Source organism: Capronia epimyces (genome assembly GCF_000585565.1).
Source record: "Capronia epimyces CBS 606.96 chromosome Unknown aczIQ-supercont1.3, whole genome shotgun sequence".
Classification (NCBI taxonomy): Eukaryota; Fungi; Ascomycota; class Eurotiomycetes; order Chaetothyriales; family Herpotrichiellaceae; genus Capronia; species Capronia epimyces.
The window spans coordinates 545,534-571,760 of NW_006912906.1; the positions used below are offsets into that span (position 1 = coordinate 545,534).

Here is a 26,227-nt window from a genome sequence, read left to right on the forward strand (position 1 = left end):
GCAGCCTTGTGCACTGTGTCTCGTTAAAGGCGCAAGGCTGACTGGCGGCTAACCTGCCGTAGATGGCACTCCTGAAAAACATTCGGAGTACCACCAACTCCAAGTTCCAATGAACATCAAGTTGAGTGCGTGTCTGTCAAGCAACCTTGTTACCTCCCAAGTGAGTGGTTCCTGTTTCTGTTCGGAACACAGATCCAGTCTGTGTGTGTCATGTAGCCATGCATCGCATCCGCCCCTGGCGGCACCGCATTCTTTGCTTGCTTCCGCTCCAACGTGACGGCCACACATTCTACTCGACCTCGACGAGCACGGCCTCGGTTTCGCTTGCGGCCGGTCGCCCAAGGCCTCTGATGCATCTATACTCGGAGGCTCGAGTGCGGCCAGGCAGCCAGCCACCACAGATCAGCCGGGTGTCGACATTCCTACCGCGACCATCTGAGTCTGAACCCGCAGGTCGCCGCCCGCGGTTCAGCACGACGGCTCGGAGACACAAAAAGAAACGTGCGCCACCTCTGCCCCCCCGCCCAACGCTCCCCGACTCGGAAATCCACCACAGCTATCTGAAAGGGTCCGGACCGGGTGGGCAAAAGATCAACAAAACCGCGTCGGCGGCGCAGCTGACGCACATCCCGACGGGGATCGTGGTCAAGTGCCAGGCGACGCGGAGTCGGTCTCAAAACCACACGATCGCTAAGCGACTGTTGGCGGAGAAAGTCGAGCTGCTCCAGAAAGGCGACGAGAGTCGGGTGAGCAAAGTCCAGGAACGGAAGAGCAGGAAGAAGAGGAGTGCGGAGAAGAAACGGAGGAGGAAGTATAGAAGTTTAGAAGGGGGGGAAGAGGGGGCCACTGGTCGTAGGGAAGACGAGGAAGACATGGACGACGACGACGACGACGACGACAAGAAGGAGGAGGACCAGGAGAAAGAGATAGAGGCAGGTGACGAGGATGTTGTGGAACGACAGGGCCAAGCGGCACTCGGGAAGGAGAGAGAGAGCCAGAGCCAGAAGAACAGCGAAAAGGGGTGATGAGGAGAGGATAGTCGGCAGGATACGGCCACGGCCGCTCATTGACTGACCTCGTACGCACTCTATCAGTCATCAAACACAACTCGAACTCTGAAACGGGCCAGACTGCGGTGGGAGCTACGACGAGGACAGAAAGAGGTGTGGTTATTTACCTACCTGTGCATTCCCAGTTCTTGTCCTTTGTCATCAATGCAGTTGTCAGATTGCGGTTTGCCTTTTCCATCTATCTCGCTCTGCGCCTTTTCAATCTATCTCACTCTCCGCCTTTTCCATCTATATCACTCTCGCCTCCTTTTCAATCCGTCCATGGGTATCTGGTATCTGGTATCTGTGCGATGCTGGGACCCTACAGAGCGCCGACTCCAGTACACGTATCCGTACACGCATCCGCATCCTTGCTCTCCGAGGCTACTCTGTGGAAGCAGCCAAAGTACATTGGTTAGCAAGTCCGACTCCCTGAGCGGTGTCTTGCTCTCATTACTCCATCATCTTCTCCGTCAAGAAGAAGCCAGACTTTCCCTTCAACTCCAATCTCCCTGGGCCGGACCATCACGTGACCAACAGACTTGTTAGTCGGATTTTCCCCGTCTCTGGGGATTTACTCGTACTGGCTCGGCTACTCCGTACTTACAATGAGATCAGGATCTAGAATATCTAGAATACTAATCCAGAATCCAGTCCGTCCATTTCTTGCCGTGCTGCGCTTCTTTCCTTTCCTTCCCTTTTTCTTGCTAGCTGGTCCCCGGAGATCTCTCTCCTTGGTCTGTACTCCGTACGTGCACTCGGTACCATACAACCAGGTTACCAGGTTACCAGGTTACCAGGTTACCAGGTTACCAGTGCACATAAGGCGCAAGGCTTAAGCCATGGCAGTGTCTCTACTAGACCGAGTCCGATCGTACGTGGAACCGTTGATCCTGGTCGGCATCTCGATCAGCTACCTGCCCATCACGGCGGTGCTGCATCCTCTTCTGCTCGTCAGCAGCCCGACCTCCTTCCGGGCGAAATGGTTCGAGAACTTCTGGCGCATCATCGGGCCCAAGATGGCCGCCTCGGAGATCCAGGTCGAGCACATCGACGAGCTGCTGTCGCGAGCGCGCGGCGCCGTACTGGAACTCGGCCCCGGCGGCGGCGACCAGATGTACCACTACCGGCCGGGGCAGATCTCGACCCTGTACGGCGCCGAGCCGAACGCGTTCTTGCATGCGCGCCTGGCCGAGATGGCCGCCGCCCACGGGCTCGGAGGCGCCAAGTTCGTGGCCCTCGAAGCCGCCGCCCAGCCCGGAAGTCTGCTGCCGGCGCTGAAGAAGGCCGGGCTCGTGCCCGCCACCACCTCGACTCTGCCGGAACAAGGGGTCTTCGACACCGTCGTCGCCATCAAGTCGCTATGCTCGGCCCCGCAGCCCCAGTTGGCCGCCACCGTCGCCGTCATCCAGGCCCTGCTGAAGCCGGGCGGCGAGTTCCTGTTCTTCGAGCACGTCGAGAACTCCTCCGATCCTGTCACCATGTCGTATGCCTGGCTGCTCGGCTGGTTCTGGCCCCTCTTCACCGGCGGCTGTCGCCTGAATGGGAAGGTCGACAGGATCATCTTGGGCATGGGAGGCTGGGATCAAAGGTCCGTCACCACCACCGGAGACTTCAGGGGCCACGAGGTACGTCGCTTGCAGTGTGCTGTGCTACTGATCCCACACATACCATACCATACCATACCATGTCATGTCATGTCATGGGCGCGCGCATCTTGATCGAATCAGAATCTGAATCGTGCTGACTCGCATTTGTCTTCCAGGTATTCAGATATGTCAAGGGCATATGTCGCAAAACATGAAAGACTACTGGTAGGGCAGAGCCCACAGAGCTCAGGCAGCTCACAACAAAAGCGTCTGATCAACCGCCTGTGAAACTTCTAGGTCTCGATGGTTCACAGCATTGGCATGTAGGAACTCGCCAGGCCACGAGGGCGTGACGGTTTAGGATGCCCGAAGGACTTGGGTGGAAGCAGTCAATGAACCACATGTATCATCTGTCTGAAAAAATGCCTGAAAATTGGCTGCGTCAACACGTCCTAGCATGCAACTCGACCTAATAGAGACTATTTTTAAACCCCATAACGCCTGCCTGACATGCCGAGATCATCATCGTGGAAGCCCATCTCCTGCTCACCGTCTCAAGCACGCAATGCCTGCTTCTGCGGCAGTTCCGTCTCATACTCGATCTCGACCCGTCCCTTTTTCTTACGAGGCTTGGGAGCCGGCGCGGCTCGTTTTCTCTTCCCGCCTGGCGTAGGTCCTTCTTCATCGTCTTCGTCGTCTTCATCGGAAGAAGGTTGCGACCCGTCGTCTTCGCCGGTGCTCTCTCCGTCAAACCAGTCGTCAAAATCCTCCAATTCGTCCCCACTGGCTTCGACGTCGGAGACGTACTCAACCTCACCCTCGACCTCCTCTTCATACTCTTCGTCTTCCTCTGCCAGATCCTCTCCATTCTCTGCCCTTTCGAGACCCTTGAGCACCTTCTTCCACACGTTCTCTTCCACGTTAATCGGGCGATCGCCATAGACGCCGCTTCGCAACCGGTCAATGAGTTCCCTCTCAATGGCCCTTTCGACCTTGGCCGCACTTTCGGCCTTCCTCTCTCGCGTCTCTTCTCGACGGCGTATCTTGCTGGACAATTTAGGCACAAGCTTCTCGCCGAGTCGCTCCTCCTCCTTGGCGATTCTCCTCTGACGGATGGCCACTTGTGTCAACCTCGTCAGTCGCTGCTTGCATTTGTGCGTGTAGAATTTCGGCCAGTAGATCAGCTTCTCGTCGATCTGGGCAAGGGCCTTTTCATAGTTGTTCGGCAGCCGGATCTTTTCCCACCATTTGGACGGCAGGTGAACTCGCTCGGGGGACTTGATGAAGAGATACAATGCCCCAGTATCAGGGTCGGGGCGGACAGTGGCATAGCGCGAGTTTGCCAGAGGACATGACTGTCGATTACAAAACCCTGTCAGGTTGTACTCGTTGCGGCAGAAGGTTTGGTCTTTGGCGCTCAGCCTAGGAAATTTTTTGGTTAGGCGCAGTCCATCACTTGCAGCGGGGAAAAGGGCCATGCATACTTTAATTTGAAGGAGCAAAACTGCTGATTGATGACCTGCCATACGATCTCGTCGGCAGCCATGGTTAGAGGTTAGAGAGGGGAGGAAGGGGTGCGGCTGGCAGCGAGGAAAAAGAGACAACAGGCGGTGGCTGTCTTCAGGTAGTCTGTACCGTACATAAGTCTGCCGATACAGTCTTTTTCCGCCAAGATTTATCCTTATCGATAAGCCTGGGTCATTAGTGGTAACTAGTGGCCACTAGGAACATTGGTATTGACGAGTAGTACTTCGGGGCCTGGTCACGTCATTCACGTGATCGGATCGGCGATGGTCGGGCCATGATCCTCGGCCCCGACTTCGCACGCATCAGATTAGATTAGGCATCCATATATCGATGATATATCGATGGGTTTCCATGTCCTTTGCTACACTCTTCAATCTACCACCGTCTACACAGAGTAGGTGGCTGTCTTGCATCAGCTGGACCTTTGCATGCCATAGCACTAAGTTGCTTGTGTTATTACTTGTTGCCGCTTTCTGAACATATCGTGGCTGGCTGAGAAGCTTTTGCTCAGAATGGCTACCGGCACGACCACCGCCGCCCCTAATAATGCAACACTTCCGGGAGAAGTTTCTTCTGTGATCCCAGACTCGGCAGAGAACAAGCCTGCTGAAGAGACCAGTCCGTCTACCGTACGAGTCCGCCTCTGAACCACCTTCCGCCTCTTGGTGGCCACTGACCAAACCCAGGACACCACCGGCCCCGTGCCCGTCGAGACACCCCAGGGAAATAAGCAGAATGAGAGCACCGAGGTTCCAGTTGAGAAGGCTACAACTCCCATCGAGCAACTCTGGACTTTTGCCCAAGCTCACGGGCATCCGGAAATCTGGGGGGTCACCCTAGCCGATCCCGCAGGCCACGTTCCCACCCAGATCGTGCTGCAGAAATATCTCAATGCCAATGACGCCGATCTCGCCAAAGCCAAGGAGCAACTGGGCAAAACGCTCGACTGGCGAGCCAAGATCAAGCCGCTGGACCTGCTGGGAAAGAAGTTCAACCGCAACAAATTCCAGGGCCTGGGCTATGTGACGGTCTATGGAGCCCTTGATGCGCCGGACCCGGAAGCCAAAGAAGTCATCACCTGGAACATTTACGGCAGTGTGAAGCATGTGGAAGAGACGTTTGGCAACGTGGATGAGTAAGACCTCTAGAGATCTCTGATAACACGAAGTCGAGGGTTGTGGATTGACCAAGAGAACAGGTTCATTGAATGGAGAGTCGCCCTCATGGAGGAGGCTCTTCATTCACTCGACATCTCCAAGGCCACCAAGCCCATCACTGCGGAGCACGATCCGTACAAGATCATCCAAGTGCACGACTACAAGTCGATCAGCTTCTTGCGTCAATCTCCCGTGGTCAAGGCCGCCAGCACCAAGACCATCGAGATCTTTGCCCAGAACTATCCCGAGCTTCTGAAGGAGAAGTTCTTTGTCAATGTGCCCGCCTTCATGGGCTTCGTTTATGCCTTGATGAAGTTGTTCGTCGCTCCCAAGACTCTCAAGAAGTTCCATCCCATGAGCAATGGCGCCAATCTCTCCAAAGAATTCACCACCGGCACCGTCACGGGACTCGCCGACCTGATCCCAAAGGAGTATGGTGGGAAGGGCAGCGATCTCAACAGCGTAGGAAAGCAGCCTTTTCTGGAGGATGAACAGAAAGCCTGAGGTCAAAGTCGACTGAAGTTGAGGACCAAGCAAAACCCCTGGGGGGGAGGAGGGCCATTTCCACTCGTAATGATGCAGGGGGATCTATCCGGGGCCTTCTATCGCTCATTGGAAGAGGGCTACCATGTTTGAGCGAGCGTATACCCCAGTTAGTTCAGTTCAATCTCGAATTCCACACCATGCCAATCATCTTCTTCCTCTTCGACGACAGTCACGTCACAATCCCGTCCGTAGTATTAGAGAGATTCCTGCCCTCCATCACCCCTTGACCATCTCTTTTAGCAGATGGAGCCCTCGCTTTCTCCCCTACTGAACTGGTGGAACGGATCCAGGCGCTGACGCATCTGCGTTTCTATGGCCAACAGGCATAATGACACGGCTACTGGGATGCTCACAGGAGGAGAAGGCTAGCTGGAGCTAGCGGGAAACAGCAACTGTCAACTTGAAAGGCTTAGGAGCAATACTAATTCATCGTTGAAGTAGAGCTATGAATGATCATCTCCATCAATCCCCCGATGGATCTCCCCCCTCAACTGATGGGCTGAAGGAGCGGCATTCCATAATTCATGGATGTAGGGTATCACATATCTGGCCCCTGCGTGAAAGCGGACTTCTGATACTCACGCAAAGATCCTAAGAGTTGAGGACCTATTTCTTTTCACCCGAGATGGTGTTGGCAAGGTCTCCGCGACAGTTAGCTTCAGGGTGCTGAGCAAGGTTCAGATGAGTACTTACCTGCTGCAGTCTTACTAGCACTGTTCAAGGCACTAGCAGCGATATCTTGGGCCTGTTGCAAATATCCTTTGCCGGCTTCTTGTGCTGCACCGGCATTGGCACTAGCCTGCTGCGAGACGTCGGATGCGGTATCTTGTGCTTTCTGAGTCACGTCCGCTGCAGTCTCTTGCGCCTTCTGGGTGTAGTCGGATGCGGTGCCTTGTGCCTTCTGAGTAGCGTCCGACGCAGTCTCTTGTGCCTTTTGGGTGTAGTCGGATGCAGTGCCTTGTGCCTGTTGCAGGTAACCCTTGCCTGTCTCTTGTGCTTCCCCGGTATTCGCACTAGCCTTTTGGGTGTAGTTAGAGGCGGTGTCCTGGATGTTTTGCGTAGCCGAGGACAATTTGTCGCCGCCGGTGTTGACGTTGGAACGGGTCTCGTCAGAGAGTTTCTGGGTGGTAGACTTGCTATCTCCTGTAGACGTGTTATTGGGTGTTGTTGATCACCTGGGTGGCACCAGAGAGAAAATACCTGGCTGCACCAGTCCTGCAACACTGTCTGCAGTGCCAGTGGCAGAGTCTTTGGCCTGGTCGAAGGTGGACTTCTGGGAGTCAGGAGTGATTTTCTGTTGGACCTCTGCAAGCAGGTGAGCCGGGTGTCAGGTTGCGGAGGCAGTGAGTGAACTTACGATCGGTCAAGGGCTTGCGTCCGGTGTCAGACATGATCACGGTTGGGCTGGTGGCTTGGAGTTGATATGAGGTGGATTTGCAGAGACAGAGAGATGGCTTGACGAGTGAGTGTGGTGCTTGAACTAGACTACCTGTAGTGTTGATGGTGGTGGTAAAGAGGAGAGAAGTTGGAAAGTGTTGAGATGAAGAAATAGGCAGAAGTTTAGGTTTGCTGCTTCGATTTCAAGGTTTCAACGTCTTGCAAGCAAGTAACTGGCAGGGAAGGAAGCATCCAAGGCGAGTGATGCAATCACACAAACGGGGGAAAGAACTTGACGTCATTGTAGCACGCAAGCCAGCAAAGCGGTCACATGCCTGAGCCTTGGAGCATGTGAAAAAGTCAACAGTCAACAGGCCAGCCACAACGAGGGCAGAAAGCCTCAGGGCAAGGAGGCAGGGGAGGGTGCCAGAGTTACCTAAGGGTTAAGGGTAAGAGGTAATGGCGGAGGAGGGATCCATTCGAATGAGGAAGGACTTTCACTTTCAGACCAGGCATGGGCTGGGCTTAGGCAGCCATTACCCACCTATAGTCTCGCTGCCACCTTGTTCCCTTTCAATGCGGTTATTGCCTCCATCGCTCCCCTTTCCCCAGTCCTCACAGCCCCTTCCATGTACCCCCGCCAAACAGTGCTTAACTCGGTGCCCACAAAATGCAGATTGCCCACTGGCGCACACAGCGCCTCCCAGCCATCGGCCAACACCCCTGGCGGCATGGTGGGACATGGACACCCCCAGCCCGAGTATTCCTCCTCCATCCAGGGCGATTCGTGCGCCTCGATGAACAAAGGCGCAATGTCTTGACCATCGGCGAAGATGTCACTGATCTGCTTCAACACAGAAGACCTCTTGGCCTCCGCGTCCTGCGCCGCCCATTTCCGCCCGAACTGTCCCCCAAGAAAGCATGTGAGGCAGTAACTTTGCTCCCCGAGGCTGGTGTCGCGGAAAACGGAAACAGGACCAGTAAATGACTGCGCCAGCCCGCAAAGGCTCTTCTCCGTCCAGAACGGCCTGCTGAAAGTGATGATATATTTCGTGTAGAAGCCATAACGGGTGCGATTGACCACAGCAGTCTTGGACGGTGGCAGAGGGGGTTCGAAGCTGATAGTCTTGTACACTGGCGTGGGGATGGAGATGATGACTTTGCGAGCGTGATATGTTTTCGGGGAGCGGCCTATGGTGCTCACAGAGACCATACCGTCGGAATCTTGAGAAATGCTCGCGACCGGGCTACACAGTTTGACAGACCCGGGTCGTAGTTTTCGCGCCAGGCCCTCCGGAAACGCCGACATCCCCTGACGGATGCGAAGATACTGCCCGCCATCCTTCTGGTCGGAGCGCATCGTCATCAACCCACCTCCTGCGGCACAGTATTCGATGAAATACAATGCCGAGATCTCGGACGGATCCATACCCAGCATGGCATGAGTCCAAACCTGGGCGGTCGCAAACGCCTTTTCCGTCACTTTCGCATTCCGCAGATATGTCTCGAATGACATGCTGTCCAGCTGCTGGCGATGCCGGCCGGCTGAGAGGATGGACGATGATTGTGTCGTGGAGAGCCTTTCAACCTCGTCGCGAATGGAAACGCAAGAGCTTGTATCTTCCGCCGAAGGATACTAAGCGGGATTGTCAACTCACCACGATGCAGGGAGGTGTTTGTATAGACATTGGCAGTCAACGAGGGGCCCTGGACTGACCTTGGGCGCATCGCCATAGGGGAACTTGATCAAACTCCCGTCGAAATCCTGCACCACCACATCGCCTTTCGTGTTCTGCACGAACGTTTCCAATCCCAAGATCTTGGCCAACGACCACATCTGGTTCTGATTGCTGTCGTTGATCCATGCCGCTCCCAAGTCTGACTTGACCGCCCCCGTCTCTGGGGAGCGCAGCGTGAAGACCTTGCCGCCCACCCGGTCGCGGGCTTCAAGAACGACGTACGAAAGACCGGCGGCGTGGAGCGTCAATGCCGCTTGAAGACCCGATAATCCGGCCCCGACTACGAGTACATCGTATGTTGGAGACATAGCGGCGACGGTGTCTGCAGTTCCTCCTGGATAGCCTACCACCGAGGACAATCTGCGTGGTGCCTTGTGCTGATTTATATCCAGGTTCCATTTGATCAAGCTGCTGGTGGGAGGCAGAGTCAATCAGTGGAGGGAGTTGGTCGCCGTTCTCCGCCTCGGAACTCGGAGAATTGAGCTTCATCTGTCCAAGATCGTTTCCGAGCGTCCATGCTCTGTTTCAGATCTCTAAATAAGGCAGGTGCCCTCCATGAGTCGTTCTCTTAGGACAAGGACAGTTGAAATGCCGCTTAGAGAGGTGGTGATGGTGATAGTAATAGTGCAGAAGAAATTCCCGGATGCTTGGTGAGGCCCAGGCCTGCACCAACGCAGTCATCCATTTCAATTTCAGGCTCCGGGTTCCATCGTCAACAATAACAGTCGTTGTATGTATGCCTATAGTGTTGGCACTTTGACTGCGACATTGCATAAGATAGAGAGAGGAGCGCATAACAAAGACAACATGAACATTGAATACGTCTTTGAGCCCGAACCACCTTCTGGCGCCCCTTTCTTTGAATACCACGTGACCATCACGTGATCTAGACCGTGCTTCGTAATCTGTGGGCCTGATGCTCGATACTTGATGCCTGCGCCGCCAGCAAATCGTCAGCAATAGGCGGCCCTCCCGCTGTCTCTCATCTCCATCTCCATCTCCATCTGCGTCTGTCTCTACTCTTCCTCTTCCTATTCGATACCCTTCTATCGCATCTCCAGAACCATGGTTCTTCAGTCCCCCCACAGTCCACATCGAAACCTCCGATGTCGTTGTACAGGATGTCATGGCCACTTGAGCCGCCGAGTCGGTGCAGAACCACCTCACGCAACATTGCATCGAGGGTCATTCCTGCTGCAGCTAGTCCTGTCATACACGCCCTACCTGCATTGGCACGACGCAAGCTCTGCGGGCTAAACGTACACCGAACGCACTCTCCACCGTGTCCTGCGTCCTCTTACAACCCACAAGCGGTTTGATTCCGGCGATGGCCACAACCTGACTAGAAGTACCAGTAGAACAGAGGGAAACATCAAATACCTCCAGTGCTACACGGACCCAACTGCATTTGAGAAGGGCCCTGAGGCATCCATCTCCAACTGGCTGATGCACCCCCGGCTAGACTAGAAATGCCTCCAACACCTTCTTGCTATTACACATAATTGGCAACGGCTAATCCTGGCTTTCGCTACGCGATGAGGGCCTATCCTTGCCATTCGCTTGTTTCCGCAATGGATGTCTCTGCGGTTCCGGTCAAACCGCAGCCACCACCACCCCCGTCTAAACCCGTTTTAAGCTGAGCGAAGCTACCCCTTCCAGTCGACTATTGTCGCTGGCAAGAAGATAGGCTTGAACCTGGACCCTCGCTTTTCCTCTGTGTGCCAGTGGTAGGTACTTGGATGTCGATCGCTACCGCCTGCGGGGCTGTGAACGTTGAATATATCACCACTATTGCACCATTATTACCAGCTCCTTTTCCCCGTCGAGTCTAGCCGACTCGAACACGTTGATGATGGTTTCCTTTCTCCATAAAACACCGAGCGATCACATCCCTGGTCCCTTGTGCCATTTCACCCTGTCCTCTGCCCACCATTCTTAACCCGAGGTTGTGGGAGAGTACTCCAGTTCGATCTCTCCTGCAGCGGCTTTCATCTTCTCGTCGTCAAGGGATCTTTGTGTGACAATTCTCTGCTCAAGACCTCTCTATTAACCGTTTCTCCCTTCTACCTCCATCATGGGAAGAGAAGACGTCGAGTTTAAAACCTCTGATCGAGTCACCCTCAGGGGCTGGTTTTATACCAGTGAATTATCCTCAGGCAAATCTCCTTGCTTGGTCTTGTCCCATGGCTTCTCCGCCCTTAAAGAGATGGACCTCAACACGTTCGCCGAATATTTTGTCTCCAAACTCCCCATCACCTGTCTGGTCTATGACAACCGAGGATTCGGCGACAGTGATCAGGCCGAAGGCGAACCGAGGAGTGAAATTGTCCCCATTACTCAATGCAGTGATATCTCCGACGCCATCACCTATGCGGCAACAAGGCCAGAGGTCAACCCTGACAAGATCGGGATCTGGGGTTCGTCTTACAGTGGCGGTCACGTCCTGTATGTTGGCGCCGTGGACAGAAGAGTCAAGGCTGTCCTGAGTCAGGTTCCGTTGGTGAGTGGTTGGGATAATTTCAGTCGGCTTGTCCGTCCAGACTTTGCCGTTGGATTCAACGGCGCGTTTGCCGCAGGTATACTCGAACCTCTACACCGTCGTGCGCCACTTCGATGCTAACCTCCTCCAGACAGAATTGCCAGAGCAGAGGGCAAAGAACCCGGGGTGGTGCCTGTTGTTGATGCTGATCCCTTGAAACCGTCTGCTCTGCCAACTCCAGATAGCTATGAATTTTTCTCGTCCTGGGAGAAGAAATCGAACTGGAAGAACACCGTTACTCTCAAGTCGTAGGTCTGACCCTGTTTCTATTTCTTCTGCATCTCTGCTGAACCCATCATTCAGGATCGAACTTTTCCGTGCTTATGAGCCACAACAACTGATCGAAAAGATCTCACCGACCCCACTTCTCTTGACGGTTGGCAGGGGAGATGTGCTGACACCTGCTGACTTGGCACTGGGAGCATATGCCCGCGCGAAGGAACCCAAACAGCTGCAGTTGTTACCTGGTGGGCACTTCGAAGCATATTCGGGCCCTCTCTTTGAGAGGAATGCGAGCACACAGGCCGAGTTTTTGAAAAAGTGGTTGGTGGAGAATTGAGGTTGGAGAGTCTCTGTAAGCGATGAGATAGGATAGCATTGTTTCATGACCTCGGCATTCGACTACGTAAGATGCAACTTGAATAGCCTTCCGTCCAGGCGAAGTACCTACCTACCTACCTGTAGTCCGATTTGCACAGAGGCCACGTTCTTTCGCAGCAGAGAGAACTTGGCGAGCTCAGCCTCGCTCAGCCTGATCATTGCGTCATGTCCCTGAAGAGGCTTAGGCCTAATCTGAGAGGCGGCATCTTCGTCGACTGCCAGTGTCTCTGTCTTCTGTCTTCTGTCTTCTAACCCTCTGCAAATCAATCATTTCAGATGCCGCCTGCTTTTCCTCTAAGTGGCAAAGGCACTGGCATATAGACTAGACTGAGCGGCTTGCCGCAGAGGGTGAAGGATGACCGGGGCCTTGGGGGACTGTGATCTACTTGGCGATCAAAGGGCATGCTTGGCTCACAATGATGAGGTGACTCTGGGCGTCAACGGTGTCCCTTCTTCTCTTTCAGAGCCCACAGTGCTCGAGGGCCGAAGTGGGCTGAATGTTGAGAAAATCAATGAGCCACTGCAGAACTCCTTGTCCGGAACTGCACAAGGTCCGATCAAATGGATACCAGCTGCTAGCAAACCCACCGCCACCATTGCCCTCCCGAGGCGGACGAAGAAACCCGCGAGCATCAGAACGGACACCGCCTCTTCAGACGAGGAGCCTCTGGTTGATACGACTGCCGCATTGGCCTTGCACTCCAAGAAAACCGCTCGCTTGCAACGGAGACATCAGAAGAAGCAGTCGGCGCGGAAAGTCCACTCGGACATTCAGTCGCTGCTTGACTTTCCATCGGAGTTGCTGTTGCTGATGCTCAGTTTCTTACAGCCCAGCGACATATACAGCCTCCTCCGTCTCAACCGCTCTATGCGAAGATTCATTCTGGACAACGAGACTGCCATTGCCGACAGCATCATGTACCGCCGCTACTGGGTCCTACGTCAATGCTTCCCACTGCCCGTGATGCTGGACAGAGTCTCCGATGCCGCCCGTCCAGCGCTCCTGAGCCAGCAGTGGCAAGACCGTCTGAAGATACACAAGAATCCCTACCAGCATATCAAGCAAATCGACCCCTCATTCGTCTGTACCTGCATGAGCTGTGTCCTGGCCTGGAACAATCTGTGCATCATCCTTGACCTTGCGCACTGGCAGCCAAACTTCGACAATCGCGAACCTCTTCCCATTATCCCTCGCGGTCGGAACCCCGAGTGGAATGTTCAGTTACTGGAGAAAAACGCTCAAATTGTCACGAAGGCCATGCAGAGCTCGCTTACACACGCGCGTATACTCCAAAAACACCTCGCCGTCACTACACGCACGATTCTGCGCTCGGGGAGATGGCGGAGGAAGGGTGACAAGACAACGCCGGCGCCGTCTCAAAGACCGCGCCTCTACCACCTCACGGACGAGGAGGCCGCGGCGGGGACGGATGAATTTCTCGAGCGAAGTGGACCACCCAGCTACCAGCCAATCTATATGCGTGACAACTACTACAGTGTCGAAGCGTTTGTCCCCAATCGCAAATGGGATCGGGATGAACAGCGGTGGCAGTATTATTCGAAATGGCCGAAGCCGCATGAAAATGATCTCGCCTGGCTCGTGGCAAGGTTTACGCCGTCAGAGTGAATATATCTAGAACTTTAGAAAGACATTCACCTGATAGAGCTGGAGATCTCCCTGGATACTATCAACACTTGCATAAATGTCATGAGAACCTCGCAGTATGTAGGTGCCTGGTACTTTTCCGCACATCGAGATAGCAGGCCTACTCCCTACTACAACTACAACAAACTTGTACTGTCGTCTGCGCGAGCACTTGAATCTCCCGCTTCAATAGTTCTATGTTGCTGTTGTACCTCTATGTATTATCCACTTCATTGCGCTCCCCCGTCTGCCGATCGATGCCTTGGTTTATGGATGTTCGAAGATCGTCCAACCAAACATCCACACCTTCTCCTTCGTAACATCAAGTCGTTTGCATTCGGGAGGGTGATAATCCCTTCTATTCATTGCATTCCCACCATGCTGGTATTCAAAATCTTTGCCAAAAACCAAATCAAATTGCGCACTTCTGCTCGATGCTCTTTATAACCAAGCTCTCGAAACAGACGCGGTGATATCACTTTGTAAAAATCACAATATCGCAGACGACACATCCCACCATTATATCCGCACATCATATAAAGAAACCTCGACCAGTTCGAAGTTGCCAAATCCTGTTGTCTCTTCTCCTTTCTGCACCCGTCCGAGGTCTTTGGTGTAAGTTGAGGGATGAAAGGTTCATTGTATCGCATGGTCATCAAGTCGTATAATTGGAGAGCTGGGGATATCAAACGAGGAGGAAAGTCGACATACTCTATACGCACCGCCGGAAAAGGAAAGGGCGAATAGCGCGTGCCCATGAGGATTCAGGTGCCGAACGGTACCATATTGGCTAAAAGCCCAGTTTGCAAACATCACAAACTCATCGTCAGCCATTCCCATTCTTGGCTGTTGCCGTGTGGTCCTCCGGGCACGTTTTGAACGCCCGAATTCAGCAAACTACCTTGCATCACAGAAGCCATGGTGGTGGCTCCAACGGTAGAGGAGATGCTGGCCGCCTTGGCCCGAGTGACCGGAGCCTGACTCATCTTTGGGGTAGACTGACCAACGTCTTGCATCTCAGTTTCGTTGGGTGACGCAGAATTTCCAGTCATGATAGGCAGTGTGGCCGTAGAGGCCCGAGACTGCCTCCGTTGACGTTTCGGTGTTACCTGCACAGGTCGGGCCATATTAGGACCCGGTGGCACAGGTGGCTTGGGGGGTGCAGCAGCAATGGGGACCACTCCCGGTTTCCCTCCAGTAGTTCCAGGCGGGTAGATTGATGGCGGGGTCATAGCAGACCCAGAATGGACAGAGCCTTGGACCGAGGCTGGAGACGCTGAATTTTGCTCACTTGCCGCAATGCCCGACGTGGGCGTTGTCGCTGGTGTCTGCTGGACCGAGTTCTTGCGAGATGCTTTCTTGGAGGCTCTCGTCGCGGCGGAACTCATGGGCATTGTATTCCCGCTGCCTCGATTACGCTTCTTGATCACATCCGTTTTCAGGGACAGGGGACGAACCACACCATGTAATTTGAGGAATAAACCACAGGCGTTGCAGAGCGGGTGGCCTTCTGGGTTACGACGCCACAATGGTGTGGTTTGCGTGAAACAATTGGTGCACGTTGTCGGCACACCATTCTGGTCGGTGTTCTTGGGCCCAGGACTGCTGGGCCTTGATGGCTGTTGACTGCTGAAACCAGATTCATCAGGAGAATTGGTGCTCGACTGCATTTGATGGTTGGATAACACAGGCGTGGACGTCGTCCTTGGGATCTTCTGTCTCCTTGGGTCCTGGTCCCGATTTCGAATCTCGCTGATTGAGGCTGCTGAGCCGTGGGTCCGACTCAGCATCGAGGAGCCCCAATCAGGCGGCGAGTTGACCATCTCCGCCCCGCCAATTCTAACCTGTTTGCCACCACCGTAACGCGGCATGCTGCCAAAGTCCGTGGCATTCGGATCCCATTGCAGACCGGAGTTGAGGTCTAATGTCGGGTCACCCAGGTGTCCGTAATCTGACTGCATCATCAGATTGCGCTCCCCAAAGTTGCCCTCGTCATCTTCTTGATCCGAATCGGCTCCAAAATGAAACATGTTATCGTTTCCAGCCATGGACACCCCAGGCGAAACCCGGTTACCGTATTCCGGGACCAGGACGTTGGAAGGATCAACGTGTTGCTGCATTGAGAATCCGCTCATTGCAGGGGCTGATCCAACACCATTCATGGCAGTGTATATCTGCTCATTGTTGGGTCCATATGAAAATTGGGAAGCCATGGGAGCCATCAGATGATTAGGCCTTTGTGATGGGTAAAATGGCATCGCTCGTGGATGACTGGCGTGATCAAAGTAGTACTGGGTAGGGTCATTTTCTTGGCCGGGTTGGGGTGTAGAGACAGCCGAAGCATAGCCAGACTGGGGCGGGGAGTAGAAATCCGTCGAGTTCAATGAAGAAGCCATGGAGGATTGGGGATACATGTTTGAAAAAGGACCATTGGTCACCATTGGCGAGGCGGCAGGAGAGAAGGCCAAGTTTTGTTGGAATGGCCCAGCTGGGGTAAGTATGGGATCATCGCTGAGGTGAACAGAGTCAAGGTGCATGGCCATTTGCCCCTGAAAATTGGCCTGACTACCATATTGGGAGGAGTTCTGTTGATCGAGGGCGTAGTCAGGAACAGCATGATCCATCTCCGAGTTGTTGGCGCCGTTGGGGGCAATCAATGGAGGTACCTGAGGAGAAAACTCAGCCGGTCGCTTTCGATTCTGGTGGCACATTAGCAAGGGTCTTTCTGAACAAAGACACAGACACTCACTCCTCTCCTTTCGTCAATGCTAGTCTTGCGGACTCTTTTCGGGACATAGTCGAATTCTGATGACCGGTTTATGGGAATTGATGTTTGGGGCATAGAGGCGGGTGGTAGTCCCTGCGGGATGTGGACTTGTGGCTTGTTGCGTGCAGCAATGGGAATCCCAGCAGACTGGAACAGCTTCGATTGATCTTGGGCTTCAGATGGGGCGGGCGAGGTTATCCCGGTGGGCGAAGCAACCGAACTTGGAATGATGAAGTCGTCGAGGTTCATGGGATCCGAGAGATGCTCCAGTTCATGTTGATCGAACTGCCCCAGTTGATCGACGCCATGGTCGACTGAGTTTCGTAGTTGCTGAGCAATTCCACTAGGAGCGGACGTACGAGCAGTGGTGCTGGGTTGGGATTGCTTTGCACTAAAGAAAGTATCAGTACCGGCGGGGCGATGGTCGCTGCCGGAATGGGTGTTGTTGGCATACGTTGCTTGCATTTGCTCGCGACGACGAAGGTTCATAGCCATCATTCGCCAGGTCAGATTCTCCATGCGCTCCTGATTTGGCAGACGGGACTTTGTCCGGCTGTAGAGCTTCCATATTTGAGTGCCTAATGGATCCTTCTTTTGCAGCTCTTCAGGGCTCTCGAAGTCGGAGGAACGGGCGTCGGTCTTCCATTCCGGGAAGGCGATGTCCCGTAACAGCGACTCATCGCGAGGAAAGGCTTGGGAAGTGGAGAGATCCAGGTTGGAAGCTGTGAACTTGTCCGAGTCAGAGACGTTGAAGTGGAAGGCGGCGGTTGAGAAGTTGGTGGGTGAAAGGTTGGCTGAGGAGGTATTGCCAGTCAGAGCTCCGCCCAAACTGGACCAAGTCGAGGAATCGGTGTCGTCGAGACTCGAGGAGGGCGGAGGCGCAGGGAAGTGAAAGTGGTCGGCGTCGGAGTGGACGGCGGAAGGTGCACGAGAAGCTGCAGTTCCCCCACGTTCTTCATAATCCGCACTCGACATTACCGGGGTCGATAGGAGTCGTCGCGTGCAGCAGGTTGAATAGCAACGGCAATGGCGTTAATATCATCAGCCGTAGAGTCGAAGAACCACGAAATAGTAATGTAGGTGTGAGTGGTCAGACAACGAGCAGAAATTAATTGGCAGTAGAGGAGGTATTTGGTCGTGGCGGCGGCAGTGTCATTACCACGAGACGAAAAAGTCGGCAGACACAAGACAGAAGTATGGGATCGGGCGTCACTAGGTGGGAGGGTGCAGGTCAAGAGAGGCACGCAACCTATGAGATGAGGGACCAGGAGGCGTCGAGAGATGGACGGACGGCATGGTCAAGGCGCAAGCAGGTGGGCATGGGTAATGCCAGTATGCGTAAGGTGTGGCCAGGGTCAAAGAGATGGTGCGAATGGCGCGCCGGCCTAGTGGAGGGGGACTGGAGCAAACTGGAGCCGGGGGGCAATCAACTTAACCATTGGGAGTAACCGAAGGTGTTTGAGCGCAAGCATTTCGGGAGTTGAGAGGGCGGACGGACGAGCTACGAGAAGAGGTTTAGGTGCGCGCGGGAGGAAAGGCTAGAAGCTGTGGGCGAGGCTTCCGGCTCGAGATGTCACCTGCAGCAGGTAAGCCGGATTCCCTCACGAGAGATGCGTGAATATCAATATGGTTGTCGGTGAAAAAGAAAAGAGGTCACGATCACTGCCAGTGGCATGTACGGAGTACGTGTAGCATTTTTGGGGGATGAGGCGAACGAGGTAACCCCGAGAAGGACGGGAGTCCATCCTAGTCAATCCCTATAGTACGTGCGTGGTGGTAGGGAGATCGAGTTCTCTCGCGACCAGGGGCATCTTCTTAGTCGCGGCGCTGGGTGGTCCTGAGCTCTCTTTCTTTTGCCGGTCACTGTTTGTATTTTTATTATTGACAATAATATCCATTATGGCCTGTACCTTCCTCTGGAATTGGCATCTTTTCCACCGCTCTGTATGGCTGGAGAGCAACTGAGGCATCGAGAGGGCCCTGAACGAGTCGTTGTCGGCATGGCACCAGTCGGTACCACCGAGAGAGCTAGGGCCCAAGCTGGAACCAGCGGGAGGCAGGACTGGGGGACGACGAGGGATTCGAGAAAGCACCGAGAGTGTGGTGTAAGTGGTGGATGCACCTGAGACGTTGGTAGAGGGTAGAGTGGAAGTCAGTGGGACGGGAGAGAAATCATTCGTCCAGAGGCGTCGACTCGACTGCGCTGATGGGGAGCAAGCAGCATGTTGGCAGATGATAGCCCAGCACCGATCCATCGTTTCTTCACCAGTGCGCCGCCCCGGCGCCCGCAGCAGAAGCAGAAATGGCATGCAGGGAACCTGACCTTCGGCGGGGCTTGACTTTGGCTCAGCAACGAGGGCTAGGGCTCATGGCAGGGCCTTAGGGGCCTAGAGGCTAGCCTCAGGCTGGCCTGACAGCATCTGGAGGGGTTGGAGGGCTCAGTTAAGCGGCCGAACCGGGGTGCTCAGGCCCATCTTTTTATGGGCCTAGATTCAGCTTCTGGTGTCTGCCACACTGGTAGTCCTGTAGCGTGGGTCAGTTCCGGCGTGGCTTCTGCACTGTCAAGCTGCTATTACTACAGCGTGTTAATATTTCATTTATTAATGGCCGACCGCGTGGAGAGGTACGTAGGATGATAGATATGACGACCTATGCGTCTCGCCAGCATCCGGTACGGCGTCCGCAACAACAAATAGTTTCTCATAATATCTACGACGCCCGCATTTCGGCCATTGGCCTTGATTGACCCCAAGGTACACAGTACATAGGCGGTACTTTACCGATTTCCATCGGGTGGAAGATCAGGCGGATTAAGTGGCCACCCAAAGTGCACCACCACTCAGGCTGCGAGGGCCACTGGAGTGGCATGCATTGGGTAGACAACGTGAGGTGAGATCCGGTAAAGAGGACTTATATCCCTCAGTAGCATGACAGAAGAGAGAAGGTGACCAGGCTTGACTTCCTACACCCTTCCTCATCTGTGGTATCTTATTCCGGCCAAGCAGGAGGAGGCAAAGGAGGCTGAGTGAGGTCGAGTTGGAGGAATCGTCGCAGGATTTGGCATGTGTTGGTAGAGGAACGTATGTGCGTACCTCTTCCTTCAGACTACTAGCTCAGTAGTACACCAGCAACGACGGTCCAGAGGGAAATCCACTGCTCCACCTGGTAGCATATTGAATTGCCACGGCCAGGAGGTCCGAAGAAGACGGTTTTCGGCTACGTACTTGCCCTGGAGTTCCAGTACACAGGGAGCCTCTTGGAATGTATGGAAAGAATCACTGAAGTATGGAGGTACCTGAGGTACCTTCCCTCTGTACCAGGTTTTGTCTTGCAAGGAATAACACACCGGGCAGGTTCCGTGGGAACAGACCCTGGAACATACAGACTGCCTCTGCCTGCGCCTGCACCTGCGCCGACGCCGGGAAGGTACCGGCACCACAGGCCTAAGCGGCCCCAGGACTTGCCTGCGACGGTACTTTGTTCCCCATACAATTTGCCACGGCGTAGCGTGTACCTCTTCCCAACGCTCTCCTACACCTCGGTTCTCCATGTCCAAACTACGGATACCCAGGCCATGGCCACTCTAGAGTCTAGACATTAGCCTCCTCACCCTCACATCAAGACCGTCGACCATCCTTCACAGCCTAGAGCGATTGAGGAAAACAAACAAACAAAGCAAGGCGAGCAATTGCCCCCTCGAAGGCCACCCACACGACGACCTCTCCCCGGCCGTTCATCCTCCCACAAATATTACGTTCATCCCTGCTCCGTACTGAACACCCCGGTACCTAACCGACCACCTCGTTAAAATAGCACTACCAGCACTGTGGTGAACAATGCACCCCCTGGTCACAATTAGCCAATTACTGCAGGGGGACGTCAAAGCAGCGAACTGCATGGCGCCCATTGCAACCCTGTCGATTCCATCGTCTCCAGCCAACCATGAATCAGTCATCCCACTTCTGACCCATGGGATTGACGTGCAGTTCAAAGGTCAAACCACAGCCCGGGAATCGATACGGGAGACACTTCCCACAGAACCCTTGTCTGCGCGGATCAGAAGCACATCACAGTGGCACAGAGGCACAGAGGCACAGAGGACGTCATGCAATGCTGATCCTACAGTTGAACTTTTTCTCTCTCTTTCCCTTCCTATGTGGAGGATGAGCTGGATCTCCAAATAGCAGCACACAGGGCCCAGATGGCAGTCCAGAGTTCAATTGAACCCTGACACAAATAGTCAGTGGGCCTCTCTGTTCGCCTGCATGGCGGCGTAAGATCGTCGAGAGGCATGTGCTTCATCTCACTTGGCTGTCCATTCATCTCACGCGGTTCCGACATATTGCCTTCGGTACATCTCCGTCGGCATGCCATGCCCGCAAAAATTCCACTTCCAGGGAGGTTCAAAGCACATGGCGTTGCCACCGTCCGCCCTACTGTTTTCCCTTCTAGACTCCGAGAATAATTTGGCGGAAATGAGCCGCCAATGGCCACTCCTCCGAATACACCCGGCTACTGCTGACTTACTCGTATCAGTCTGGCAGTCACCAATAGCCCCCTCACCTACGGATCGATTCACCCACTGACCCCGAAATAGGCTGGCTCTTCTAGCGCGGGGTTACTGTCTCCCTTGCGCGAGCTACTGTTAATATGCCACTTTCGTCCGCCAGTGGCATGCTTTCTGCTGGAAAAAGGAGGCCTTGAAAATTGTGCTGGAGGCGTCAAAACCGCCTTTTTGCAAAGGTAAGCTAAACCAGAGTTTAGTCGCAGAAACTGCATTTGGCGCAACGTCACAACTCGAGGGTTCGTGGGCTTTCGCTGGAATATCCCCGAGCCTCGAGGGTCCTGGCTCACCGCAGCTACCCTTGACCTGTAAGCGGCCGATGCGTCTCGCACGGATGGTCCAAAATCGAAGGCCCCGGAGTGGACCACGGCCGCGGCGTCTAACCCAACTGAAGACCCCCCCAACGTCTGTAGATCTGGAAGAAGACCTAATTACCCACGGAGTTTCGAGTCCACAAGTCAGCACTGAACGCAATCATCAGTAGCCGATCTCATCCGTCATACCGCCATTGACGGCTGCAAGTTTGAGAGGCATTCACATCATACTTTTGGAGATCCTTGATGAACTTCAGGACCATTGATGCCGTGAAACCTGAAATCTGCTGGATCAACCTACTAGCAGACGTCTGATAGGCGTTATGGCTGCACCCCACGAGATCGTGGATGGTTGACGGATACTCTGTAGGTGGTTTTCTTGCACGCTTTCGATTGTTCACGAATTGTCGATCAAGTGAATCTGGATTGACGTTCTGCGTCTCTGTTACCCAATCCGGCGCTGAGACCTATGGGAAATTTACACATTTTGTGTTCGAGCTAGCCATGGTGGCTGAACGATGATAATGAAAGCTTTGCCGTCTCAACTGGGGTGGAAACCCCAAAGCCAACCCCTAATCATCTGGTAGCCGTCGCTCTAGATGAATGTATCTCACTTCATCGTGAATAGAAACAAGTAGTCGAAACTCCACATCAAGCGTTGACAGGTAGACGAAGGACCAGTCGAAAAGCATCTGGTTTCTTCATCTCACCTATCGATACCGGAGACTGTGTGACAGCGGCTGAAACATTCAGTTCCTCCGGACCTACGACATGCGACACATCCTGCAGGCTCTAAGGCTGATATCTGATCTGGCTTCGTTCTTCGCATGCTTGCGGTGCAACAATGGCGACCTGTCTTCCTGTCAATATCGACAATGGGGCCTCCAACGCGCACTGTTGTTGAGCTCAGCGATGGGGAGGCTGATCGTTCTCTGAAACAAGTCTTGTCGCTCAACATTGTTGGGAAACTGGTGTCGAAACAAGCCCATCGAGCTGGCCCTTGAGCAACGGATTGCAAGACAACAGATCACCGTAAATGCCGTCGAAACCACTCGCTCGCGAAGTGATCCTCATTACCTACCTATGCTTAAGGTCCACATTGCCCCTGTGGCGTCTGTCGGGCACGCGACTATCATTCTCAACACTGATCCCCACTGGTAGGCAGGAAGAAGAAGCAATCACAAACAGCTCAGATTGCGCGTGGCGTCCGGCAAGGAGTCAGAAGCGGTAGTTGGAGCGAGGGCCGTTTGTTCTTCAGCAATTGCAGAGGGAGACAACTGTTTGGCCCACGAGTCATCAACGTCGGCTCAGTCGTGCAGCAGTGGTGGCAGCGGCAGCATCGACACCGTAACCATCGTCGGTCTCGGTGGCAGGCAAGTGAGGACTTGCTCAGTCCCTGACTCGACCATCTAGTTTGCAGGGGGCTGACGCATGGAACAATTGGACGAGGCATGATTGGTGAAGGGTGGACCCCCAAGGCCTGTAGCTGCGTTTGTTAGCTGCGTGACCCGCCACGCAGTAACTCTGTGGCTTTGAGGTGGATTATCGAGCACTCCCACCACCTGTGGTCAGTCCTGCATTTCCGTCATCGAGCGCAGAGGCTACTCCGTAGACGGGCAAGGATACTCAACGGAGGGGTTCAGCCTGATGTGCCGTGTTCAACTAAATTGGGGGTGGATCAAAGGAGTGGTTTCGGCCGCGTGCATTCTGACGTATTCTCAAGGACGAGTCGTAAGCGATGCCCCTGTTCAATTTGTGAGTTGGCTCATCAAGTCAGTCATCCTTACCAGCATTGCCAACAAGGGGTACGGTCCGAGGAGCAAAGGGTTGCGAAGAGCAGAGTGGGTGAAGTGATACAGAGGTGGCACCCCCACGCTACTCAGTAGTGCATGCTTGGTGGCTGGACTTGGACTGCGCACTTCTTTCTTCAAGCTGCTGCTTGCCTCCCTAGTGCACCAAGCTAAAAGTTGATGTTCGCTTGCAGGGTGTACTCCGTACTCCGTAGGATGCGCAGGATGCGCAGGATGGGAGGCGCAGGATGCGGGCTGGAACAAGTAGTCGTTGGTAGGGGTTGGTTGTAGGTGACCAGATCATGGCTCGACGCCCGACCTCAGTTCGTCATGAACGATTGATTAATCAAAGTCTCGTCAAGGAGAGACCGGGGGGTGAGGGGTGAGGTGTGGGAAAACCATCGGAAGCAAGTCCGCTCCCAAGACGGCTCCCCCAAGTCGAAGAAGAAAAAGCAAGGAGACAATCCTGGCGCGCCCTGTCCCTTGTGTCCCTGGCCCTTGTTCCTCCTCTTTGCGAATTTGTTTTTGTCAATGAATCTTGCTCGGGACGCCGCTGATGTGTACGGTGTCGGTGCTAAAGCGACCAGCTGTCTCATGCTTCTGATGTCTCGACCGTGGGTGAGGCATCCTGTGCTGTCGGTATGCGGCGATGTGTCCTGTAACATTGTGCGTTGGCCTTCCCCATAGTGGCGGAGCATGGGTGCGAGCTTGCTTTTTGGGAGGGAGGAAGGACCTGCGACCTGTGACCTGTGACCTGTGATTGCCGTCCAGGCAAAGGCAAGGCTTCCAGGCACGTGCACTTCGACTTGGACGGGTTTGGCCAGGCGCAAGAGAGGGCGTATGGTAGAGTACGGATGGATGTATGGAGTACAGTATGTTTCGAAGTTCTTTTCGGGCGGCTGCTCAGGCCCTTAAGTAGCAGGACTGAGCCACCAGACACCAGATACCAGGGCCCCTGAACCGTGGCAATACTGCGAGGTACGATAAGGAAAATATCCAGCTTGGTCAAAGGTCAAGGGATCGGCGAGCGAGCGATACGAGGATTCAACGGGTCAGTTTGGTAAACAAAATCAAATATATCATACTACTTGCTACCTAATCATAGTCGATATCAGATACCAGATACCAGATACCAGATACCAGATACCAGATATGAGCGATAGCAAAAGCTGGGGCTCTCGCCCCCTCCCGTATCAGCGCCTATGAGGGTTTCGATAGGCTCGTGATGGCGAGCGCAAGAGGCCTAAGGGCCCTTACAGCTCTTTTGATAAGTGGTGGTGGCCGTGCCCAAGAAGTAAGCGATAACGAGCTGGTGTTTCTTTTCTTTTTCCTGCTCGGCCTTCCTTTTTGGGTTGGTCCTCAGATAAAGAAATCCGGGGCAACGAGTCCAATCTGAGATGTTTGCGTCAGTGATCTCTGTCAGCCAGCACTTGTCCAGCTCGGGTTCTTTCTTCCTTTTGGCAAACTGTCACCCCGATCTACTATGGCCAGGAACAGTTCGTCCACCCAGGCCGGGCGAGGGCTGGTGAACGAGACGGAATCAGGAGTGAAGGAAGGCAGTGTCGTCTGATTATCGACTGTGGTAATGGTACAGTTGCATAATTGCATTTCCATCTCGGCGATGTTTCTTCTTCTGTCCTCTTATCTCGGAGATCTTGGTGGGAGAGCCGTGCCCAATTTGGATCGTACAGTATCTGTACTAGTAGGTCGGACAATCACGGGCTCTGAGATAACAAGATCCGACGAGGGAACTGCAAATATGCCTGCTCAACGTATCTGTTCGACTTCATGCTTGGACACGCCGACTACACTTCTCCGGTCAGGTCGTCCTGTTCATGGCTCTGATCATCGGGTATTGGTGCATGATTAAGACTTGACTTGGGCACCTCCTATCGGTGCGTGACCGCGCCGATCTTCCCCGTTCTTTGGATCACACAGCAGATGTAGTTCGGGTCGGGAAAGATGATGATCTCTTGGTGCTTGATCCGCAGCCTCAATAGCTGCACGTCATCCTCGCCTCGTGTCTGGTCCGACTCTTCTTCGTTCCCGGCATCTTGTTTGGACCCCGTCGTATCGTCGCTGTGACCTGAGCCGCCATGTGGCCCCTCAGACCCGGTTGTGCCGCGCGATACTGTTCCGAGCGTCACACCCAGCGCGTCGGCGTTGGTGACGAATTGGAAAATTGAGGAGGCCAGCAGCTCAACGGGCTGGGGCGGCTTCTCTTGTGCGGTCTCTGTGGCCTCAGCTGCTCCTTGTGTAACGTCGCTTCCACCCTCGACCGGAGTTGGTGCCGCCTGCTGCGTCTGCGTGTATTTGGTATATGAAATTCCTGTAGCAGGCGTAGACGCGGTCGGCATCTTTGAAGCCGCGACCCCCGTGGCTGCGATAATGGATCCATCTCTTCTCGACAATATCAGCGTAGACTGGACGTTGGGTCTCTCCGTGAGACCTCGTAGCATCGCATCGATGGAGGGTCCATTCAGCCTCTGCACACGTTAGCCGCATTGCTTGCCTGGGGGAGGGTTTCTGAGGGAGACGTACGCTCTCTGTCTGCACCATCTTGGCGATGTTCTCCTCCAGCTAGTAGTGGGCTCGTTCAGTAGTAAGAGTGTGTCGCATACTCATACTGCAAGTCAGGTCGTAAGGTTTTCGGCAGGACTCGGTTGACCTGAGAGGAGTGGGTTGGACAGGTTGGGACACAAACGCGCAGGACGCGTCGGGCAACAAGCTAAGAATGGGACACCAGATCTAGGGACGGTCAGAGATCTGATCTCAAGATCTTCGATCGAGACACTAACCAAGGATCCAGTCAAGCAACGTCCAACATGGAGTGGTGGTGGCGGCGAGGCTGTGCGGTCTGCGAGTTTTCATTACCCACGCAAAAACGAGGCTCCGCCGATTCGCAATCCGGGACAGAAATTGAGAATGAGAATGGCCGCCGGATTGGGAAAGGCGGCGGTCCCCGGCTCGGCCCGCTGCCCGGCTCCAAAGCTTAGTGGTCGAGCCTGAGCACCGCAGTTCAGA

The 26,227-nt window shown here is 54.2% G+C and overlaps 10 protein-coding genes across 10 annotated transcripts; 5 read left to right on the forward strand and 5 right to left on the reverse strand.

Moving 5' to 3' along the window:
- Positions 1 to 218: 218 nt before the first annotated feature.
- On the forward strand, positions 219 to 1,025 carry A1O3_03456 (uncharacterized protein; the record flags this gene model as incomplete). Its single annotated transcript, XM_007733594.1, has 1 exon — positions 219 to 1,025. One exon carries the CDS (start codon positions 219 to 221, stop codon positions 1,023 to 1,025), a length of 807 nt encoding a protein of 268 aa, XP_007731784.1.
- An 866-nt stretch (positions 1,026 to 1,891) lies between these two features.
- A1O3_03457 (uncharacterized protein) lies at positions 1,892 to 2,853 on the forward strand (the record flags this gene model as incomplete). The annotated part of the gene is made up of 2 exons (XM_007733595.1): positions 1,892 to 2,677; positions 2,815 to 2,853. 2 exons carry the CDS (start codon positions 1,892 to 1,894, stop codon positions 2,851 to 2,853), a joined length of 825 nt encoding a protein of 274 aa, XP_007731785.1.
- A 339-nt stretch (positions 2,854 to 3,192) lies between these two features.
- A1O3_03458 (uncharacterized protein) lies at positions 3,193 to 4,184 on the reverse strand (the record flags this gene model as incomplete). Its single annotated transcript, XM_007733596.1, has 2 exons — positions 3,193 to 4,060; positions 4,123 to 4,184. 2 exons carry the CDS (start codon positions 4,182 to 4,184, stop codon positions 3,193 to 3,195), a joined length of 930 nt encoding a protein of 309 aa, XP_007731786.1.
- A 493-nt stretch (positions 4,185 to 4,677) lies between these two features.
- Positions 4,678 to 5,826, forward strand: A1O3_03459 (phosphatidylinositol transfer protein SFH5; the record flags this gene model as incomplete). The annotated part of the gene is made up of 3 exons (XM_007733597.1): positions 4,678 to 4,794; positions 4,852 to 5,300; positions 5,364 to 5,826. The coding sequence occupies 3 exons, from the start codon at positions 4,678 to 4,680 to the stop codon at positions 5,824 to 5,826; spliced, it is 1,029 nt and encodes a 342-aa protein (XP_007731787.1).
- Positions 5,827 to 6,474: 648 nt separating this feature from the next.
- On the reverse strand, positions 6,475 to 7,259 carry A1O3_03460 (uncharacterized protein; the record flags this gene model as incomplete). Its single annotated transcript, XM_007733598.1, has 4 exons — positions 6,475 to 6,509; positions 6,562 to 7,011; positions 7,069 to 7,173; positions 7,226 to 7,259. 4 exons carry the CDS (start codon positions 7,257 to 7,259, stop codon positions 6,475 to 6,477), a joined length of 624 nt encoding a protein of 207 aa, XP_007731788.1.
- A 530-nt stretch (positions 7,260 to 7,789) lies between these two features.
- On the reverse strand, positions 7,790 to 9,292 carry A1O3_03461 (uncharacterized protein; the record flags this gene model as incomplete). Its single annotated transcript, XM_007733599.1, has 2 exons — positions 7,790 to 8,881; positions 8,963 to 9,292. The coding sequence occupies 2 exons, from the start codon at positions 9,290 to 9,292 to the stop codon at positions 7,790 to 7,792; spliced, it is 1,422 nt and encodes a 473-aa protein (XP_007731789.1).
- A 1,766-nt stretch (positions 9,293 to 11,058) lies between these two features.
- Positions 11,059 to 12,082, forward strand: A1O3_03462 (uncharacterized protein; the record flags this gene model as incomplete). The annotated part of the gene is made up of 3 exons (XM_007733600.1): positions 11,059 to 11,560; positions 11,615 to 11,771; positions 11,827 to 12,082. 3 exons carry the CDS (start codon positions 11,059 to 11,061, stop codon positions 12,080 to 12,082), a joined length of 915 nt encoding a protein of 304 aa, XP_007731790.1.
- A 396-nt stretch (positions 12,083 to 12,478) lies between these two features.
- Positions 12,479 to 13,750, forward strand: A1O3_03463 (uncharacterized protein; the record flags this gene model as incomplete). Its single annotated transcript, XM_007733601.1, has 1 exon — positions 12,479 to 13,750. One exon carries the CDS (start codon positions 12,479 to 12,481, stop codon positions 13,748 to 13,750), a length of 1,272 nt encoding a protein of 423 aa, XP_007731791.1.
- Positions 13,751 to 14,580: 830 nt separating this feature from the next.
- On the reverse strand, positions 14,581 to 17,510 carry A1O3_03464 (uncharacterized protein; the record flags this gene model as incomplete). Its single annotated transcript, XM_007733602.1, has 2 exons — positions 14,581 to 16,467; positions 16,518 to 17,510. The coding sequence occupies 2 exons, from the start codon at positions 17,508 to 17,510 to the stop codon at positions 14,581 to 14,583; spliced, it is 2,880 nt and encodes a 959-aa protein (XP_007731792.1).
- Positions 17,511 to 25,092: 7,582 nt separating this feature from the next.
- Positions 25,093 to 25,762, reverse strand: A1O3_03465 (uncharacterized protein; the record flags this gene model as incomplete). Its single annotated transcript, XM_007733603.1, has 2 exons — positions 25,093 to 25,689; positions 25,745 to 25,762. The coding sequence occupies 2 exons, from the start codon at positions 25,760 to 25,762 to the stop codon at positions 25,093 to 25,095; spliced, it is 615 nt and encodes a 204-aa protein (XP_007731793.1).
- Positions 25,763 to 26,227: the final 465 nt, after the last annotated feature.